A 22,188-nucleotide genomic window follows, 5' to 3' on the forward strand; every position below is an offset into this window, starting at 1 on the left:
CACCTTCCTGATCCTCCCTCTCCAGCCTCGCCATCCACTGCTCCCCATGTGACCACATCTCTGGACAGATGGATGGTCTGGACAGGCCATGTGCTGGCCTGGCTCCACACCCAGCTTCTGAAGGTCTTCTTGACGGCAGCACCTTCTCTCTAGATCAGAATCCATCCTCCTGTCCATCCCTACTCAGCAACACTCTCTCACCATTCTCCAGACTCTTTTAGAGTCTGTTCCCCTCGTTGGGGACAGTTCACTGGTTTCCACTACGGTTAGAAAGAAATCCCTCCTCCTGATCCTTATGAGGCCCTGTGTGCTTTGACCCCAGCCTGGCTCTCCCACCTCCTGCTCCTGCCCTTGTCCACTCTCCTCCCACCACACTGGCATTCTGCTCGCACGCTCACCACCCTCACACCCCTCTCAAGGCCCCGCACTTGCTGCTGTGACTTCTGCTTGGAGAACTCTTCCCCCAGACATCAGGGGCTGCCAGGAAGTGAAATCTATAAGGGCAGAAGCCTTTTCTTTTGGCAGAGTCACAATTGCATTCCAAGTGGCTTAGAACAGTGCCTGCCTGGCACATGGTGGGCGATGGGTAAATAAACACTGAATGAAAGGTGTAAGAACACGCTGCCCTATGTTGTCTATCTCTTTCTTCCTTGCTCCATCCTGCCTTTTCCATCCTCCCCCAAGGGGAAGCCTCCTGAGGGCAGAAATCTGCTCTGTGTCAGACATCCCCCTCAGCATCCAGCCTAGTGCCTCCAGCAAAGGTGCTTCTGTCGAAGTTTGTTGACAGAATGGAGACCGAGCTGTTGGGAGCTGGTGGGAATGGTTCTTTCGTGCTTTTCCCACCAGGCAGGCTCAGCAGCCTCCCAGGCAGACCAAGAGTAACCCTTGTCCTCCCAGGCCGCTGGTCCTTTGGTTCCGCAAGCCTGCCAGCAGCCCCAGCCTCGGGGACATCCGCTCCTTTTGCAGCAGAACAGATCTTCACCTGGGTTTCCTTCCCACCATCACTTTCTGAGCTGCTCAGCGTCAGAAAAGGGGTATCTGGCCTCCTGGAACTACAACTGCCCCATCATCACACACCTAATCCTAGGAGAAAGCAGTGTTCTGCTGAAGTAACTGCTGGATTTAAAAAGTGAGATCTTCTAGAAAGATGTTTTAAAAGATCATGACTTTGGCTGCTATATTTCAAAGACCAGGCAGGCGTTTAGGTGACAGAGTTAAATATTCCAAACTTACCTCATCCTCCCTCTCTCTGTCTCTCAAGGGTAAACATTCCGTTCCTTTTCCAAAACCCAGTGCTTCTCCATATTTGGGAATCTGGAATGGGCACTAGGGGCACAGCCCTGTCTCCTCTCGGTGTCTGCTGGGAGCTGTAGTCCCCAGTGAATGTCGGCTGCTTTTCTCTGGCCAGCAAGCCGGCTCTCCTTTCTCAGGAGGACATCTGAAAGCAGGAAAGCTGTGCACAGTGAGATGCGAGGGTGCTATGAGGAGGCTTGCCTTCTATTTTCAGCTCTCCATGAGCTGGTTTTGAGCAAGGCCTCACTCTTTTCATGGCTCAGTCTCCCAACCTGTAAAATGGGCATAATTATCTCTCTCTTTTCCTGGCTGCCCGATTGTTTGTTGGGTGGAGTAATTAGGCAGCACCCATTCAGTGCTTTGAGTTCATTCCAGAAGGGAGTGCTTTATAAATAACACTTGTTATCTCTAAAGGGGAAAATATTAATGGCCTAGATGCCTCCAAAAACCAACACTTCGCCTATACATCAAAAAGATGCCATGGAATTCCTTGTATGTGCCTTCCACTCACCCTGGGTTTAAACGGTTTCCCTGCATCTCATTCTATTTTGTATCATCTCTAGTTTCATATCCTCAAGAATAAACAGTCTCCCTCCTTCCTCTCTGGAAAAATAAAAAAAGAATAAGACAGACCAACTCTGCCCTATGCCAAACGCACAAGAAAATTGTGAAGAAACCATCTAGAGCAGAATTGAGCTCCGTGAACTTTATCTCCTTCTTCCCAACTAGTGCATGAGAGCTCAGTCTCTATGCAAGAGGCTGACCTTTGTTCCCATAGAAAAAGGAACACAGATTTCACTGCAGCAGGAAGGATTTTTGAAAGATCTTAATAAGAACTCCCCTTTCTGGAGACTTGAGAGAAGAGTGTTCACACCCAGCACCTTTTCTTTGAGGAGAGAGTCTGGTACAGTGCAGTGGAAACAGCAGCAGAGGTGGAATCAAACTGGTTAGGATCCCAGCTCTGAGACTCAGGCAGACACGTAACCTCTCTGGCCTTAGTTTCTTCAGCTATAAAATTGAGATAATAATATATTTTAGAGTTTTTAAATAAAGTACTGCACAAAGATCAGTCGTTATAAGAGGCAGTATTGATGCTGTGGTTAATAACAAGGAATTTTAAAGTCAGAGACACCTCAATTAGAATTCCACCCGGATTAGCTGTGGAAATGTGATCAAACTACTCAGCCTCTCTAAGCCATAGTTCTATTATGTTTAACATGGGGATAATGAGCATTCAATGAAGCAATGCATCAATGCATGTAATGGACCTAGCATGGAGCCTGGCACACACTAATTTCTCGATAAATGTCGTTATGGCTATTATCATTGTCATTGCAATCATTTTTACGTATCTTATGCTTGATCATCTCACTTCATGATAATCAAATCATGTGAAAGTGCTTTTTAAGTTGTAAAGTACCACACAAATGTGAAGGATGATGAGAATGACGCATACAAAGAAGGGAGCTGGGCACCCCAGAGTTCTCCTTGCAGCTTCAGGACTATATGGGATCAAGGATGTATTGTACACTTGCTTTTTAGCTACAGGGAACTATAAACAGCTAAGTCATTATTAGTAACAGCAGGATTATTTGATTTCTTGTTTTAGGTAGTAATTTCAATATCCAATTGAAGAATAGAAAGGACTCCCCTGAGGCACCATGAGTAAGTCAGGGTGCAGAGTGGCATAACTCTGTGTAGCCACACAGGCTCGTTGTGTGTGCTTGTGGAAGGATGTGCAGCAAAGTGCTAAAAGTTGTTATTAGGAACGGTGGGATTTCAGATGATTCTCATTCTCTTTGTACTTTTGTGTCTTTGAATTATTTTTACTTTAGGTATGTATCATTTAAGCAAAAACAAAAGACAAAAGACAGTGGATACTGAACAACCAGATTCCCGTTTGTAAAACCCTGGATCCACAGTTTCCTTTAATCCCACAGAAGGTTTTCTCAGGTATGGAAAATGGAGTTTCTGAAAACCAGGAGCAGCTGGTGAAAATCATAATGACAAATGCCTGTGACAGGAAGTCAGAGGGGAAAGGGTCCCTTCAAGATGGCCCTGGGAAGGGAAGAAGAGATGCCTTTTCATCTCTGTTTATTTCAGAGGCTGTAATAACATGGTGGTTTCAATCATAGGCTGTGTACACATGAGTTTCCTTGTTTGCTATGGTAACATGTGATTCCTGTTTTTCCACCTCTGTTTTTCTGATCCCTTAGACTCTGGCTGTCAGAGAGGAGAACTATGAACTCACCTACTCATTCATGCTGCCCAGGTAATCACCTCTGTCATGAGCGATTAGGGGAAGGGTGTGTGGAGTCTGCCTGTAATATATTTCCACTGTCCTGCTACATTTCAGAACCAGACGCACAAAGAACAAACAAGCTTCCCAGCAGGACTCAAAATAGAAGGGATGGTGACTGCATGCCTTACCATTCGGGATCCTCTTCTTCCCAGAGAACTCCACGCAGGCAGGTCTGTACCTGCTTAGAGGCAGCCTGTCTGTTGAGCAGCCCATCCTCAGTGAGGGAGGATAAGAGACTGGGGCTAGGGGGATGGGCAGCATCTTTGCTGTTGCCACAAACTAAGAGTGTCCCCAGAAAACTGAATGCATCTGGACTTTGCCATCAAAGCCCATGTTAGTGTGACGCAGGAACAAGGTAGGCTGCCACATCCAGCCTGGCACGCTGTAAAACTGCACAACTCCAGGGGGCACCACCCCCCCACACACGATGTGCGACATGATTGACACCTCCAAGAGTTGTGCCCTGTGAATCCCAGGAAGGGTCTTTTTTTTCTTTCTTTCTTTCTTTTTCTTTCTTTCTTTCTTTCTTTCTTTCTTTTCTTTTTCTTTCTTTCTTTCTTTCTTTCTTTCTTCTTTTTCTTTCTTTCTTTTTTTTTTTTTGAACCAGAGTCTCACTCTGCTACGCAGGCTGGAGTGCAATGGTGCGATCTCAGCTCACTGCAACCTCCGCCTCCTGGGTTCAAGTGATTCTCCTGCCTCAGTCTCCCAAGTAGCTTGGATTATAGGCACCCACCACCATGCCCAGCTAACTTTTATATTTTTAGTAGAGACAGGGTTTCACCAGGTTGGCCAGGCTTTTCTTGAACTCCTGACCTCAGGTGATCCACCCACCTCAGCCTCCCAAAGTGCTGGGATTATAGGGATGAGCCACCACACCCAGCTGGAAGGGTCATTTTTCCTGAACATACTAACTTGCAGAGAAAGGTCTTTACAAAACCAAGTAGACTGGAGCTTGGCTGAGTAGCCCTTAACTTTTGAAGTGAACTGAAATGTCATTGATTAAAAATATACACAGACACCTGTTTTCCTCACTTCACCAACTTTTAAGTGTTGCATCTGGTGTCCTTCTTACTCTACTCCGGAAACAGATGCCGAGTGGGGCCTCAGTTTCTCCTTGATTGTAGTATAAAGCTCCTTCCAACTCTAAAATTCTGTGGCTCAGAGTGACTGAGTTTATTAGATTATTTCCTAGGAAATAAGGAAAAGAACCCTAGTTGCAAACTGCTCATAGACAAGAAGTCAGGCTGGGCAGATCAGTATCTGGAAACACCTGCCAGTGTCTCTCTTTTTGTAGGCCTGGGCCAGGGCATGGACCTTCTCAGCTTCCAACCTTTTCACACAGTGCTCACGAGCAAGGGTGCCTGAAAGTCAAGGCCATATGACACTGAAGAGCACAAGGGAGGTGGGGTCTCTCTGTAGCATTTCATGCTATTATTTCACACCAAGCTAAATGGCACCAGGATCCTAGAATGAGTGGGACCCTGTCCCTGCCCACAGGAGAACACAGTACAGTAGGGGAATGACACAAATAACTATAAGGAACTGTGGAAACTTGGAAGGACCCACAGGTGAGGCATCAAAAAAGCAAAGCACGATTGGGAAAGAGTGATTCGCCTGAATCAGGTAGGATCAGGAAAGACTCTGGGAGGAGAGAGCATCTTTATATCCTTCCACAATAGAGCCAGGGCTGAATTATTCCCAGTGCACACCCATTACTGGTTTCATTTCTCAGGCTTGGAGAGGGAATGAATTGATCTGGCATCGTGAAGATTTGTTCAGCCTTCTCTGAGTGCATCTTATGACTCCTGGGGTAAGTAAGAAATGGAGGGGCTCCTGGAGTCACCTTCAAGGCAGATGAAGAGGAGCTATGGAGGCCCTTTGAAGCATGGCCCCTGGGCATGGGATCTGGTGAGAAACCTACTTCCCAGCTTTGCCATTGAAACCATGGATTTTAAACTTTGGCAGAGTTTCCAAGCTTTCATTTCCCATCTATCAATAGGGATAATAATAATAATAATATACCCGTATGACCTTGTTCACAGGTTTGCTGTCAAGGTCAAATAAGACAAGTGAAAGTACCTTGTAGATCCAGTATTCTACTAGTTAAGAAGAAAGACTGGAGCCCGGTGGTCCGGATTAAGTCCCCGCACCTCCCCCAGCTCCACTATGCACTTGTTGGGTGACCTTGGACAAGTTATTTAACCTCCCCATAACTCAGTTTCTTCCTTTACAAAATAAGAATGAGACTAGGACTTTTATCATATGGTTATGAGGATTCAAATGAGCTAAATGTAAAGCACTCAGGCCAGGCGTGGTGGCTCACACCTGTAATCTCAATGAGGATTCAAATGAGTTAAATGTAAAGCACTCAGGCCAGGTGCAGTGGCTCACACCTGTAATCCCAGCACTTTGGGAGGCTGAGGCAGCAAGACTGCTTGAGCCCAGGAGTTCAAGACAAGCTGGTCAACATAGTGAGACCCCATCTCTCCAAAAAATTAAAAAATTATCCAGGCGTGGTGGTATGTGCCTGTAGTCCCAGCTACTCAGAGGCTGAGTTACAAGGATTTCTTGAGCCCGGGAGGCTGAGGCTGCAGTAAGCTGTGATGGCACCAGTGCACTCCAGCCTGAGCAACACAGAGAGACCCTGTCTCAAATAAATAAATAAATAAATAAATAAATAAATAAATAAATAAAGCACTCAGAAAAGCACCTACTGCATAGTTAATATCATACTATATAAATTGAGCCATCACTATTATTGTTGTAAAGTACTATACAGGATGATTATGATGGTCGCTTCTTAGATACAGAAGCAGAGTTCTGCTGTGTCTATATGGAGAGGAACCCTATAGGAAGCATCGAGTTCTGTCCTGAACTCCTAGTCCAGGCTTTTAAAAAGAGCCATAAAAATGCCATCCCACTGATAAGCGTCTGGAGCAAGGGAGGCGTGCCTTGACCATCCTGAAAAAACATCATCTCCACCCTACCTATACTTATCTTCTTGGCTCGCTTCTGGCCAAAGGTCCACACTTGGTCTGAACCTATTGCGTGCAGAGCTTTGCCACAGATGTCCCTGTACTGAGGGGCTCTGGCTGGTTGGGATGTTCGAAGGGACAGCTGTGGATGCTGTTTATTGGCCTGAAAATGTGGAACCAGTGTGGAGAGGGCAAGACAGGCTAGGTTGACCTCAGATGTAGGCTTTTCATTTTTATTTTTTGAGAAAGGGTCTTGCTCTGTCACCCAGGCTTGAAGGCTCGAGTACAGTGGTGCATCATAGCTTACTGCAGCCTTGAACTCCTGGGCTCAAGCGATCCTCCTGCCTCAGCCTCTCAAGTAGCTGGGACTATAGACATGTGCCACCATGACCAGCTAATTAGAAAACATTTTTCAATAGAGATGGGGTCTCACTATGCTGCCCAGGCTGGTCTCAAAGTCCTGGGCTCAAGTGATCCTCCTGCCTTGGCCTCCCAAAGTGCTAGGATTACAGGCATGAGTCACTGTGCCCAGCCAGATGTGGGCATTTTTTATTTTTGCATGGAAGAGTCAATAACTGGATTCCAGGGCTGGGCATGGTGGCTCACACCAGCACTTTGGGAGGCTGAGGCAGGTGGATGGCTTGAGGTCAGGAGTTTGAGACCAGCCTGGCCAACATGGAGAAACCCCGTCTCTACTAAGAATACAAAAATGAGCATGGTGGCGTGCAACTGTAATCCCAGCTACTCGGGTGGCTGAGGCAGGAGAATCACTTGAGCCCAGGAGGCAGAGGCTGTGAGTGAGCCGAGATCACACCACTGCACTCCAGCCTGGGCGACAAAGCAAGACCCTGTCTCAAAAAAAAAAAAAAAAAAAAAAAGAATTGGATTCTAGGTCAGAAAGTAATATTACAGAACTTTGGAGTGCTATGAGATTCTTTCTTCGTCTTTTTTTTAAATTGAGGCAGAGTCTTGGTCTGTTGCCCAGGGTGGAGTGCAGTGGCCCAATCTTGGCTCACTGCAACTGCAGAGGCCTTGCAGATTCAAGCCATTCTCATGCCTCAGCCTCCTGAACAGCTGGGACTACAGGCATGCGCCAGCATGACTGCCCAACTTTTGTACTTTTAGTATAGATGGTTTTTCACCATGTTGGCCAAGCTAGTCTTGAACTCCTGGCCTCAAGTGATCTGCCCGCCTCGGCCTCCCAAAGTGCTGGAATTACAGGCATGAGCCACTGTGCTGGGCCGAGATTCTTTCTTCTTTCTTGCCTTACATCAGCCTGAACAAGTCCAGTGATTGACAAGTGTTCAATGGGCTGTCACATGGTTTCTTCTGCTCTTCACAGCCACCCTATGCAGCAGGTGTTAGTGTCCTCAGATGAGACGGCTGAGGCACAAAGAAGTCTGGTGACTTTCTAGAGGTCACCTGGCTTTGTCACTGAAGGAACCAGGATTCGTTTTTATTTTTAAAAAAATTTTATTTATTTTATTTGAGGCAAGGTCTCACTCTGTCGCCCAGGCTGGAGTGCAGTGGTGTGATCTCAGCTTACCGCAGCCTTGGCCTCCTGGGCTCAAGCCATCCTCTCACCTCAGCCTTCCGCACAGCTGAGACTATAGGCATGCGCCACCATGCCTGGCTAATTTATGTAGAGACAGGGTTTCACCATGTTGCCCAGGCTGGTCTTGAACTCCTGAGCTCAAGCAATCCTCCCACCTCGGCCTCCCAAAGTGCTGGGATTACAGGCATGAACCACTGTGCCCCACCTGAAGGAACCAGGATTCTAGCCGTGCCTCTCATCTCCAGTCCAGTGTGCTTTCTGCTACAAAAACAACAACTCATCCCCTGCTGCAGCAGGCTGGGCAAATCTGCCTCCTCAGATAAGGAGCCACGCTGAGCCCTCTGCCAAATGGAAGGAACAACCCCAAGTTCCAGAGCCTAGGTAGGGCTAGGGAAGGCGTCGTAACGAGGATACTAGCATCTCAGGTGCTCTGCTAGTTTTCCCAAAATAAAACAATTCAAACAATACAAATATTAATATGGGCCTGGCCTTATACATCTGAAAGGACTGTCCTTATTTCCACTGTGTTTTTTGTCTCAAGGATGAGGAAGTGACAGGAGAAGAGGTGATTTCAAAGGCTGTCCCATGAGCCTCTACTTAGAGAGAGACGGCTGGCTAAGTAAAGACAATACCCATTCATGTTCCCCCCAGAGGGAATGAATTCGCTTCTGTTTGGGATTTCTGCATCTTCGCGTGAGAAAGTCTAGGTACTTGCAGACATAGAGGAGATGATGTGTCCCACTGGATGTATGTTGAGGAATCCATTTGTGGGCATAATAGTGCTAAACAGTGGTTACATACGGACTGATATGAAGCCCGGGAATAGTTGAAAATTGGGTGAATCAGAAATGGAATACAATCATATTTTTATATGGTTTCTAGCTGTCTTCTCTCCTGCCTTAAATATCTTGACCTCATTCTGGCTGTCTCACTACTAAATAGGCAAATTTACTTTTAGCAAGGCTGCTTCTTTTAAGACTGTGCGTCCATCTCCTGGACAAATCTGGAATAGCAAGAAATTTGTTAGGCATTCAGGAAAGGGACTTTTCCAGGCAGCAGCCGCTTAGAGCTGGCCGCTTCTGAGCATGTTCTGTCTTCCCAGGCCTGGCTCACATTTTCAGTGCTTAATGCACATGGCGCTTTATGCGCAATATTACTTAATTCTTCCCTCAGCCATTGGGAGCTAAGGACAAACTGTTATCCCAATTTTACAGGTGAGGAAATCGGAGCTTATTTAAATAAATTGCCGAGGTCACACAACTAGTAAGTGACAAAATCTCAGTCAAACCGAGGCTCTTTTGGCTCAAAGATGTGTATTGAGCCCTACTCTGCTCTGCAGAGACAGAACTAAGTATGTTTTCTATTCAGGGGATGCACAGTCATTCCATGAGCAAGTTACACAATGTAAGATAAGGACATTGTGAAAAACAAAACCATACTGTACATAATGCACTTTATAGTAAAGTACTGGGAACAGAGTATTTGGTAAATCGTAACTATAATAATGATTTTAAACAGATCCACGAATCACACTTATTATTATATTCTGTTTCACCCGGGCTTTGCCAAGCTTCCCACATTTGTACTAGATCCTCTTGGCTTTAGTTTCTCCCCAGTTCTCTACCCTTTGAACTCGCTCCAAAGCTTCCCTAGAATCTTTGCTCTCCTAGAAATTAAACAGGCACCTGCTCACATCATACATCCCCTGCCCTTGTCACCAGACATACACGCATCCATCTTCTGCGCTTTCCGTTCTCTTGCAGAAAAGTCTGCATGGAAAGCTGAGGCAGAACCAAGTCCACCAGACTCCGAGGAAAGAGAAGTATGGACCCTGTAACCAGACAAAAGTGAAACCAGGACTTCATTTATTCCACAAATACTTTTTGACTACCTATAGATGACAGGCACTGTTCAAGGCATTGGGGTTCCCACAGTGAACAAAAGAGACAAAAACGTCTGCCTTTGTGAACTTATATCATAGTGGAAGGAAATAGACAATAAAAATACGTAAAATATAGACATTGGTATGTAGATGGTGATAAATGATAAGGAGAAATATAAAGACAGACTGGAAGTGACAACAGTGGGATTGGTATCTGCATTTAACCTTGTTTTCTAACAGCAAATTCAGGGTGGGGCAGAGAGCAGTGAGAAAATGAGGCCCTTATGCTCAGCGCCCCCAACTCCGCCTCGGTGGGGTCACTATTCATTTTGGAACATTGCCCTTGGGACCAACATATTCTCAGTGGTCCTTGTGAAGGTTTCCACCCTAAGTCCCTCATCCTCACCAGGCAATATTAATTCCCCTACAGCAAACTTCGGAGGCAACGCGGAGAAAGTGTGAATCAATTAAAGACTAAGGTTGCCAAAATGTTTGATCAGCTCTGCGTCAGCCTTGACATTACATTACATTACATTATATTACATTACACTACATTACATTATATTACATTACACTACATTACATTACAGATCCCCTGATCGCCACCGTCGCAGAAGCCCTGATTAAAAGCGTGCATGTAGCTGCACATCCATTGCTGGCATTTCTTCCGTTAGCCTCCGCTGGAACTGGTTAGTGAGGACCCCTCCACTTCACAAGGCAGCTTCGGTTTTGTTTTGTTTTGACTTCTGCACCCCGAAGCTGAAGGACCAGTTTGTTTTCTCACGGGACTGGGGCGGCTTCCGGGGCGCGGCATGCTGGGGGTTGTAGTCCGCACTCTCCAGGCTGCTTCCATTACAGAAGGCGATGGGCCGAGAGCTGAGGAACTACAACTCCTAGAGTACCCCGCGCCGCCGGGACGCCGCGCGCCTGCGGGGCTGGGCGAGCGCAAAGATGTCCGCGCCCGCTGCCGGGAGGCGAGGTGAGAGTCTTTGATCATAACCAGGAGCCCGGAGCTGAGGCAGTTCCTGCACGTGTTGCGGGGCCGGAAAGCTAGGGCCAGGTATTCCAGGGATGCAAGAATCCTGCAAATCCGACGTGTAAACTGCTTCCCCAGCCTCCAGGCGAGCCCAGCTTTTGCCTCAGATAGGCCCCTTCCTTTTCCTAATCGGGGAACCAACCTCGGGAAGGGGTGTGGGCAAAGAGATGAGGACTCTCCTTCTTCGCCCAGGCCACCTCGGGATATCCCGGAGCCTCGGGGGAGGCGGTCACTGCGACGTCTGAGGACCTGGGCCTTGGGCCCGGACTCGTTATGAAGAGCGATTCCTCGACCTCTGCAGCCCCCTTCAGGGGGCTCGGGGGACCCCTGCGCAGCAGCGAGCCGGTGCGCGCCGTCCCGGCCCGGGCGCCGGCCGTGGACCTTCTGGAGGAGGCGGCCGACCTCCTGGTGGTGCACCTGGACTTCCGGGCGGCGCTGGAGACCTGCGAGCGGGCCTGGCAGAGTCTGGCCAACCACGCCGTGGCAGAGGAACCCGCGGGCACGTACGTGCTGGGCTCGGAAATGAACCGATATCCGGGTGCTCTTGTGGTGGGGCTCAAGGTCTCAGGAGTTCTGTCCTTCCCAGATTGCCCACAAGGAACTTTACACCTCGCTTTCATCAGTGGTTTGTCTCCGAGAGGGTGGTCGCTCATCGTGTGCCCATTCTACAGAGGAGGGAAGTCGTGTAACAAAAGCTTATCGGGGAACCCACAGCCAATTATTTGCTCCTTGTTCCAGGGTAGAATGGCATGATGGGAAGGCTGAATGTGTATTAAGTGCTAAGTTCTGTCAGTAAGCAGGTGGTAAAAGTCCTCTCCCAGGTACCTTCGCGCCCCCCCACCCCGCCCAAGGTTGTTTATTCCTGACCTTGGCTGATGATGGGGAATGGGGGACATGGCAGGAGCAGTGTTCTGGTCCAATTAGAGGACTGGATTAAAGAATTAATTCAGGGCCGGGAGCTGGGGCTTATGCCTGTAATCCCAGCACTTTGGGAGGCCGAGGCAGGAGGAGTGCTTGAGCCCAGGAGTTCGAGACCAGCCTGGGTAACATAATGAGCCCTCTTCTCTACCAAAAGAAAAAGAAAATCCGGAGAAAAAAACCTTGGGCTTGCATTGCTCTTTCTAATGCCACTAGCCTTGTCTGGCAGGTGAGGGCGTCATTTCTTTGCATTGTAAAGTTGGGTTAGGCCACGCTAGGGAGGTGGTAGGTAGAATAGCTAAAGTTGACCGCAAAGGATGATCTGGAGAGCCCTGGCTGTGTTTTAGGGGACTGGGTGGGAGCTCATTTCAGTGAATGCAGAAGGCTTTGCTTCTGGGTGTCTGGAGGAACCTTACTAGGTGGTGCCTTTTAGCCGTCTGTGGAGTCTATACCTCCACTCAGCCAGAAACCTTGCTCCAAACCCATTTGTTCACGGAGCAAACTCTTAGTTCCACCTCTCTTTTCACCCACAAACCGGTGCTGTGTGTTATTTCCCCCTCAGGATTACCCTTCCACTTCATTTAAATCTGATTTCACCTGGATACAAAAATGAATGTTGAGCAACAGTTGACTTGCCTCTTGAAAGAGGGTTACAGGAACTTTTAGTTCTTGGGGGAAAGGGCAGCCCATGAGACCAATTGTGAAGCCCATCTAAATACTAACAGGGATGAGAGAGATGATGGCCGCTGAGTTGGGAGCTGGAGAGGAACAGTCCCGAGGTGGAGGTGGGAATGGAAATGGTGGGGAACCACTTCTAACTGAAATTGGTTTTTCTGCTGACAGCTCCTTGGAGGTGAAGTGCTCCCTGTGTGTTGTGGGGATCCAGGCCCTGGCAGAAATGGATCGGTGGCAAGAAGTCCTCTCCTGGGTCCTTCAGTATTACCAGGTCCCTGAAAAGCTACCCCCCAAAGTCCTGGAGCTGTGGTAAGTCTTCTTTGCTGACTCATCAGATCGGTTCAGAAACCAGAGGATTTTCATCTCCTCTCCTAAATCAGGGCCTAATACCTACTCTTTTCCCCTTCCCTACTATTGCCCTCCAGATCTGATTCTTTCCCTTCACTTTTTTTTCCAGACTTCCATACATAGCAATAAAGAATAAGGGAGGAGGAATTTAGGAGTAGAATAGATATAAAGAAGGGAGGGAACAGGGAATAGGAGCGACGTGGGATGACAGAGTGGACAGAGCTGAAAGAGCAGCTTGCTACGTCCTAGGAATTCCTAATTCTTAAAAAAAAAATTTTGTTTTGTTTTGTTTTGTTTTTTGAGACGGAGTCTCACCCTGTCGCCCAGGTTGGAGTGCAGTGGCACGATCTCCGCTCACTGCAAGCTCCACCTCCTGGGTTCACGCCATTCTCCTGCCTCAGCCTCCCGAGTAGCTGGGACTACAGGTGCCCGCCACCATGCCCGGCTAATTTTTTTGTATTTTAAGTAGAGACGGGATTTCACTGTGTTAGCCATGATGGTCTCGATCTCCTGACATGGTGATCCACCTGCCTCGGCCTCCCAAAGTGCTGGGATTACAGGCGTGAGCCACCGCCCCCGGGCCAAAAAAAAAAAAAAACAAAGTTTTTAAAGTTGACACTTGTAATTGTACATATTTATGGGGTAAATTTGACATTTCAATATATGCTGTGTATATGTTGTATAATGATCAAATCAGGGTAGTTAGCATATCCGTCACCTCATGCATTTATCATTTGTTTGTGACAAGAACATTCAAAAGCCTCTCTTCCAGCTATTTTATAATATACAATACCTTACTGTTAACCATAACCACCCTACCGTGCAGTAGAACACCACAACTTATTCCTCCTATCCCATTAACTTTGTACCCATTGACAAACCTCTTTTGGTCTTCCTTTTCTTTCTTCCTTTCCCAGTCTCTGGTAACCACTGTTCTACTGTCTGCTTCTATGATATCAACTTTTTTTTTTTTTTTAAAGATTCACATGAGTGAAATCATGTAGTATTTATCTTTCTCTGCCTGGCTTATTTCACTTAACATGATGTCCCCCAGGTCCACCTGTGTTGTCATGAATGACAAGATTTCATCCTTTTTTATGGCTATATAGTATTCCATTTTATACATATATGCGTGTGTGTGTATATATATACATACATATATACACACATATACACACACACACACTTTATCCATTCATCTGTTGTTGGACACTTAGGTTGGTTCCATATCTTAGCTGTTGTGAATGGTGCTGCATTAAACAGGGGAGATAATGGATTGCTAGATCATGTGGTAGTTCTATTTTTATTTTTCTCACCTGGCCATTCTTGAGTTTATTTTAATGACACCTGGTGAGAGTTCCCTGTACTTAGAAGAAGGCGTTGGGACTCTTGTTGTTGGAGTGTGGCTTGTGCTGAAGACACAGGACCTGGTAGGGCAGCAGGAACTTGATCTTGGAATTGTGGAACTGCTTGACTGTCGGCTGGTGGCACTTGCTGGCTGCAGTCCCCTCCACCTTCGTGATCTGGATGGTGTAGGCCCCGGTCACAGTGCTGGGTGCTCATCTTGGTAGCACTAGGTGGCAGCGCCCACGGTGGTCAGCTCCCGCTATTCTGCGTTCATATTGTGGATGCTGCAGTAGGCATCGTAGTGTAGCCAAATGCCAAAGTTCTTCACTTGCAGGGGGATTTCTGGAACACCTGCCCAGTAGACACTTGCCCCTGAAGACTTCATCTTTTTTTTTTTTTTTTTTTTACACTGTTGCCCGGGCTGGAGTGCAATGGCGTGATCACGGCTCACCGCAACCTCTGCCTCCCAGGTTTAAGCGATTATCCTGCCTCAGCCTCCCCAGTAGCTGGGATTACAGGTGCCTGCCACCATGCCCAGCTAATTTTTTGTATTTTTAGTAGAGACGGGGTTTCACTATGTTGGTCAGGCTGGTCTCGAACTCCCAACCTCATGATCCGCCCACCTTGGCCTCCCAAAGTGCTGGGACTACAGGCGTGAGCCCCCGCACCTGGCCAAGACTTCATCTTCTTTAGTTGAGATACAAAGTACCAGAAGTGGGACTTGGCAACAACTTGCTTAGGTGCAGAGATTCGCTGGCAGTAGAGGGGCAGCATGTGGCATTTGGGGGTGGGCAGGCAGCAAATACTCTCTCAGTGTGCCCAAGGCCTTCATGGCATTCTCTCAGCACTTGCCACGACTTACAAAAGGAAGTGCCGTCTTTCCTATTTTGAATTTTTTAAAGGAACCTGCATTCTGTTTTCCATAATGGCTGTAGTAATTTACAGTCCCACCAACAGTGTGTAAGTGCTGCCTTTCTCCACATCTTCACCCTCACTAACACTTGTTTTCTTTTGTCTTTTTGATAAGAGCTGTTCTAACTGGAGCAAGCTGGTGTCTCATTGTGGTTTTGATTGGCATTTCCCTGGTAATTAGTGGTGATGAGCATTTTTCCATATACCTGTTGGCCATGGTACGTCTTCTTAGAAATGTCTATTGAGATCTTTTTCCCTTTTGAATCAGGGTTTTTTTTTTTCTGCTGTTAAGTTCCTGACATATTCTGGATATTAACTCTTTGTCAGATGGATAGTTTGCAAATATTTTCCCCCATTCTGTAGGTTGTTTCTTCACTCTTAATTGCTTCCTTTGCTGTGCAGAAGTTTTTAGTTTGATGTAATTTCATTTGTCCAGTTTTGCTTTTGTTACCAGTGCTTTTAAGGTCTTATTGAAAAAAACGCTTGCCCAGCCGTGTTGTGAGGCACTTCTCCTATGCTTTCTTCTAGTAGTTTCATAGTTTTGGATTTTACATTTAAGTCTTGAATCCATTTTGAGTTAATTTTTGTATGTGGGGAAAAGTAGAGGTCTGGTCTCCTGCATATGGATATCCGATTTTCCCAGCACCATTTATTAAAGAGACTGTCTTTTCCCCTGTATGTGTTCTTGGCACCTTTGTTGAAAATCAATTGGCTGTAGGTGCATGAATTTATTTCTGGGCTCTCTGTTCTGTTCTATTTTGTCTGTTTTTATGCCATACCATGCTGTTGTGGTTACTATTATAGCTTTGTGTAGTATAGTTTGAAGTCAGGTAATATGATACGTCCAGCTTTGTTCTTTTTGCTCACAACTGCTTTAGCCATTTGGGGTCTTTTGTGGTTCCATACGAATTTCAGGATTGTTTTTTCTGTTTCTGTGAAGAATGCCATTGGTGTTTTGGTAGAGATTGCAATAAATCTGTAAATTGCTTTGGGTATTTTAATAATATTCTTCCAATCTGTGAATGAACACGGGATATCTTTCCATTTTTTGTGTGTCCCCTTCAACTTCTTTCATCAATGTTTTATAGTTTTCAGTGTAGAGATCTTTTACCAGCTTGGTTTAATTTATTCCTAGGTATCTTATTTTTTTGGTAGCTATTGTAAATGGAATTATTTTCTTGATCTCTTTTCCAATGGTTCACTATCACGTATAGAAACGCTGTTTTTTGTACATTGATTTTTGTATCCCACAACTTTACTGAATCCGTTTATTAGTTCTGTCTGCAAACAGGGATAACTTGACTTCCTTCTTTCCAATTTGGATACCTTTTATTTCTTTCTGTTGCCTGATTGCTCTGGCTATGACCTCCAGTACTATGTTGAATAAAAACAGTCAAAGTAGGCATCTTTGTCTTGCTCCTGATCTTAGAGGAAAGGCTTTCAGCTTTTCCCACTGAGTATGCTGTTAGTGATGGGTGTGTCATGGGGAATTCCCATGAGCATCATCATTTCATCGGAAGGGGCTCGAGGACACAGTGAGGAGGGGCTGGATAGGAGAAGCATAGTGGTCATGGGAAATGAACCAATCATTGAGCACTGACTCTTCTTTTGTTGGGATTGGGTTTTTTGGGGACTGCAGCATTCTTTTATACAGCAAAATGCAAGAGCCTGGAGCTGTGCTGGATGTGGTGGGTGCCTGGCTTCAAGACCCAGCCAACCAAAACCTTCCAGAATATGGAGCCTTGGCAGAATTTCACCTGCAGCGGGTGCTGCTGCCTCTGGGCTGCTTATCGGAGGCTGAGGAGCTAGTGGTGGGCTCTGAAGCCTTTGGTGAGGAGCGGCGACTGGAGGTACTTCAGGCCATTCACACAGCGAGGCAGCAGCAGAAACAGGAACGCTCAGGCTCTGAGGAGGCCCAGAAGCCAAACCAGGAAGGTAGGACATTATCCCTCTGTGACCTCTGTAAAGTGGACTTGTGGGCTTGCACTGTACCTCGGGGTCTGTCGTGAAACTCCTGGGAGCTTAGAAGCAGTTCTTTGTGTGGAAAACTCTTGAATCACAGAACAAGAGGCCTGTTGAGTTGCTTAACAAAGTGAAGGCCAGACCCTCTGAAGTTGGCAGTGGAAGGAGAATCTCCACATGGGAAGGTGTTGCTGGGTCTTGGGACCTTGACTTGTCTTTTGAAAGTCATTTTCCCATTGGAGTCCTCTGATGAGGTCTCTTGCTTCACCATACTGGTCTGGGTGGGATGTCCTTCCTCCTTTAAATGCTGGCCCCAGTACAGACACAGCTGAGATTTGCTGGGATAGCCAAAGGAATATAAGAAACTAATTTGCAGACCCTTTCCTGGTCCCTGAATCTTTTCTGCCCTTTTCCTTGAGTGAAGATCTAGTCTAGTTGTGAATACTTCCAAGGACAGAAAGTCACCATCTCTTTCTTTCTTTTTTTTTTTTTTTTTTTTTTGAGATGGAGTCTCGCTCTGTCGCCCAAGCGGGAGTGCAGTGACGCGATCTCAGCTCACTGCAAGCTCCACCTCCCAGGTTCACGTCATTCTCCTGCCTCAGCCTCCTGAGTAGCTGGGACTACAGGTGCCCGCCACCATGCCTGGCTAATTTTTGTATTTTTAGTAGAGACGGGGTTTCACCGTGTTAGCCAGGAAGGTCTCGATCTCCTGACCTCGTGATCTGGCCGCCTTGGCCTCCCAAAGTGCTGGGATTACTGGCGTGAGCCACCGTGCCCGGCCTAAAAGGTTCTGAAAGGTTTTAAAAAACTTTTACAAAGATGCATTCAATATAGTAAATAATATATAGTCAAAATAAGTAATAAACACGAGGAAAACAATTTATATTCATGAGATTTGCAAGAGTATCTGCAGTTAAGGTATGAAGGCTTTAGCCAATACTTAGTACCCTTTTGCTCAGCTCTTTTTTTTTTTTTTTTTTTTTTTGAGATGGAGTTTCACTCTTGCTGCCCAAGCTGGAGTACAATGGCACGATCTTGGCATACTGTAGCCTCCACCTCCCAGATTCAAGTGATTCTCGTGCCTCAGCCTCCCAAGTAGCTGGGACTACAGGCACACACCACCACGCCTGGCTAATTTTTTGTATTTTTAGTAGAAACGGGGTTTCACCATGTTAGCTAGGCTGGTCTTGAACTCCTGCCCGCCTTGGCCTCCTAGAGTGCTGGGATTACAGGCGTGAGCCACCGCGCCTGGCCTGCTCAGCTCTTAGAAGCAAGCACAGAGGTCAGGGTCAGGGAAGCTGATTCCCATGACATCCCTGAAGCTGTGCTCTGTCTACCTGGCCAGGCTCTGTCTCCCACAAGTTCCTGTCACTACCGATGTTGGTTCGCCAGCTTTGGGACTCTGCGGTGAGCCACTTCTTTTCTCTGCCCTTCAAAAAGAGCCTCCTGGCTGCCTTGATCCTCTGTCTCCTGGTGGTGAGGTTTGATCCAGGTAAGTGGTGGAGACTCTCCCGCGTCCTTCCTGGGAAGGCGTTGTTGCCAGGGCTGGGCATGGAGTGGGTGTTTGTCAGAGTCCTACTGGGGAGAGGACTCTCTCCTATGACATTTCCCCTGAGTCTGTTCCACAAGGAGGAATTGCTAGACTGGGCATGAGCCAGCCCCACCCAGAAGGAGAGGCCAGTTCTGGAGTCTATGAGAGCAGCCGGGAGAAAGTCCACTTGGCCCTGCTGACTCCTGAACATGGACTGAGTCATAGCCCTCCACTTTTTCTAGGGCTGAACTCTGAGTAGAACCTCAGAATTTAAAAAAACTTCCTCTCGGCCAGGCGCAGTGGCTCACGCCTGTAATCCCAGCACTTTGGGAGGCCGAGGCAGGCAGATCACAAGGTCAGGAGATCGAGACCAGCCTGGTCAACATGGTAAAACCCCATCTCTACTAAAGATACAAAAAAAATTAGCCAGGCGTAGTGGCACGTGCCTGTCATCCCAGCTACTTGGGAGGTTGAGGCAGGAGAATAGCTTGAACCTGGGAGGCGGAGGTTGCAGTGAGCCAAATCGCACTGCTGCACTCCAGCCTGGGCAATAGAGGGAGACTCTGTCTCAAAAAAAAAAAAAAAAAAAAAACTTCCGCTCATCAGAATGTCTACGAAAGTATTAATTCAAGTATTAATGTCTAATGAAGTGTTAATTCAGAGCAAGTTGTAAATGAAAAACTCATACATCTTAGAAAATGTGGAAAATAGGCCGGACATGGTGGCTCACGCCTGTAATCCCAGCATTTTGGGAGGCCGAGGCGGGTGAATCACCTAAGGTCAGGAGTTCGAGAACAGCCTGGCCAACATGGTGAAACCCCGTCTCTACTAAAAATACAAAAATTAGCCGGGTGTGGTGGTGCGTGCCTGTAATCCCAGCAACTGGGGAGGCTGAGGCAGGGAGCATTGCTTGAACCCAGGAGGCGGAGGTTGCAGTGAGCCAAGATTGCGCCGTTGCCCTCCAGCCTGGGCGACAAGAGCGAAACTCTGTCTCAGAAAAGAAAAAAAAATGTGGAAAATAGAGAAAAGTGTAAAGAAGGGCATAGAAATCTTCTACTCTGCTGTGCTGTCAGTCTTTTTCTGTGGATATAGAGATTGTAGGCAGTTACGTGTCACACATATGCTTTCAAGCATGGCCTTAAATCGCTAACTATTCCATTTCACAGGAATGCCCCTAAGTAATTTAACAACCCCTATTATTGAACATTTGGGTGATTATTCTGTTTTCTGCCTCGCTGTGAAGAAGGAATGAGCTCCCTAAGTGATATTTGGGAACAACCCTGGTTATTTCCTGAGGATTGACCCCTCAGGTGCATGAAGCCAAACTTGGGCACTTGCTCTTTTAGATTTTTTTGTGTTACTCAGTGTGAATTGTGTTCTAATCTCTATTCCTCTTATGAATTTAGACTTAGAATATGATTAAATAAGTTTCAAAATTTAAGAGGAAATCAGAAACCCTTATACTGGTCCCTTCAAATGGTTTGTCTATTTTGAGAAGTGCCATTTGTTAACTTAGTCTTTAGATTTTCCCTGTTTCCCCATTTCTCTTTCTCTCATTCAGTGAGCTTTTTAAAATATTTATTTATTTATTTTTATTTTTATTTTATTTTATTTATTTAGTTTTTGAGACAGGGTCTTTCTCTGTTGCCCAGGCTGGAGTGCACTGGCGTGATCTTGGCTCACTGCAACCTCTGTCTCCTAGGCTCAAGCGATCTTCTCTCCTCAGCCTCCCAAGTAACTGGGACTACAGGCATGTGCCTTCATGCCCGGCTAATTTTTTATTTTTATTTTTGAGACAGTCTTGCTCTGTTGCCCAGGTTGCAGTGGCGTGATCTCGGCTTACTGCAACCTCCGCCTCCTGGGTTCAAGAGATTCTCCTGCCTCAGTCTCCCAAGTAGCTGGGATTACAGGCACACACCACCATGCCCGGCTACATTTTGTATTTTTAGTAGAGATGGGGTTTCGCCATGTTTGCCAGGCTGGTCTCCAACTTCTGGCCTTAAGTGATCCTCTCACCTCAGCCTCCCACAGTGCTGGGATTATAGGCATAAGCCACCATGCCCGGCCAGCGAGGTTTCCTTCACATAGCTCAGAGTTGTCCTTCTAACCCGTCTGCTGAACGCTGAGCAGGGATCCCCTGTGGATGGCTCTGTTTGCTTTACAAAGAAGTCACAAGTTAGCTCTTGGAATGCTCAGTATCATCAGCGTTCATCCCTGGCCACCTCCTGGCTGATACAGATTTAGAAATTCTTTATGATTCTTTATGGTTCCCGTAAGCCCTTTAGTCTCGTAAACCCTGGTCTCCTAGTGGGGATGGCATGAGGACAAGCAGCCTGCTCTTTCCAAGGCTGCTTCAGAAGGGCCTGGCCCAGTGGCCCTGACCCTCAGCAGCAGGCCCAACTCACTGGAGTGATGATGCCGAGGGGAGGAGAACCTGCACCTGCAGGCTGAGGATCGCATGAGCCCCCGAGATTGAGGCTGCAGTGAGCCGTACACAGATTGCACTTTACTCTAGCCTAGGCAACAGAGCGAGACCCTATCTCTAAAAAAACAAAACAAAACCAACTATGCGTAATTGGTAGTGGAGTCTCCCAGGGTGGGAGATGGCAGAGTGACAGGCGAGAGGGGTGGGACGTTCACTGTAGTCTCCCTCTGCCCTGCAGCTTCCCCTTCCTCCCTGCCCTTCCTCTACAAGCTGGCCCAGCTCTTCCGCTGGATCCGGAAGTCTGCATTTTCTCACCTCTACCAGCTCCGCATCCGTGACTGAGGGTCCCTGCGCACCACAGCCTCTCTGCTCCTCACGTCTGTGGCCACAGAAGCAGAGTGACAGAGCGACACATCCGCAGGCGCCCCTGGGGAAATGGGACCAGCCTAATCTCGTGGAGTGCACTGTGTCTTGCTGCCTGGGTGCCCTCTCCTTTGCACCCTACTTCGGCTGGTTGTGGTAGATGATGTGGAAACAAAGCGGGAGCAGCAGGCACAGCACCTCCGAACAGTGCCCTGGACGACCAGAGGCCCCTTGAAAAGGAGGGGTTTGGGGACAGGGACTGTGTCCATGAAACATTCCATCTTCTTGGTGAAGGCAAGGGGTTGGTTCTTCAGGTCAGGATGTTAATGGAGCTGGGAGTTCAGAAAAAGCCTGGTGAAGTGACCCTTGGCCTTTCACTTCTTGAGAAACATACTTCTTTGCTGGGCATGGTGACTCACGCCTGTAATCCCAGCACTTTGGGAGGGTGAGGTGGGTGGATCACTTGAGAACAGGAGTTCAAAACCTGCCTGGCCATCATGGTGAAACCCCGTCTCTACTAAAAATACAAAAATTAGCTAGATGTGGTGCACGCCTGTAGTCCTAGCTACTCGAGAGGCTGAGGCACAAGAATCACTTGAGCCAGGGAGGCAAAGGTTGCAGTGAGCCGAGATTGTGCCACCGCACTCTCTCAAAACAAACAAAA

At 47.2% G+C, this 22,188-nt stretch overlaps 1 protein-coding gene across 1 annotated transcript; it reads left to right on the plus strand.

Annotated features, from left to right (window-relative positions):
* Positions 1-10,607: 10,607 nt before the first annotated feature.
* PEX26 (peroxisomal biogenesis factor 26) lies at positions 10,608-21,888 on the plus strand. The gene is made up of 6 exons (XM_012508207.2): positions 10,608-10,986; positions 11,236-11,546; positions 12,805-12,945; positions 16,883-17,178; positions 18,551-18,697; positions 21,400-21,888. Exons 2-6 carry the CDS (start codon positions 11,317-11,319, stop codon positions 21,501-21,503), a joined length of 918 nt encoding a protein of 305 aa, XP_012363661.2. The 5' UTR covers positions 10,608-10,986; positions 11,236-11,316; the 3' UTR covers positions 21,504-21,888.
* Positions 21,889-22,188: the final 300 nt, after the last annotated feature.

The sequence above is a fragment of the Nomascus leucogenys genome, chromosome 7b, assembly GCF_006542625.1.
Source record: "Nomascus leucogenys isolate Asia chromosome 7b, Asia_NLE_v1, whole genome shotgun sequence".
In the NCBI taxonomy this organism is placed as follows: domain Eukaryota; kingdom Metazoa; phylum Chordata; class Mammalia; order Primates; family Hylobatidae; genus Nomascus; species Nomascus leucogenys.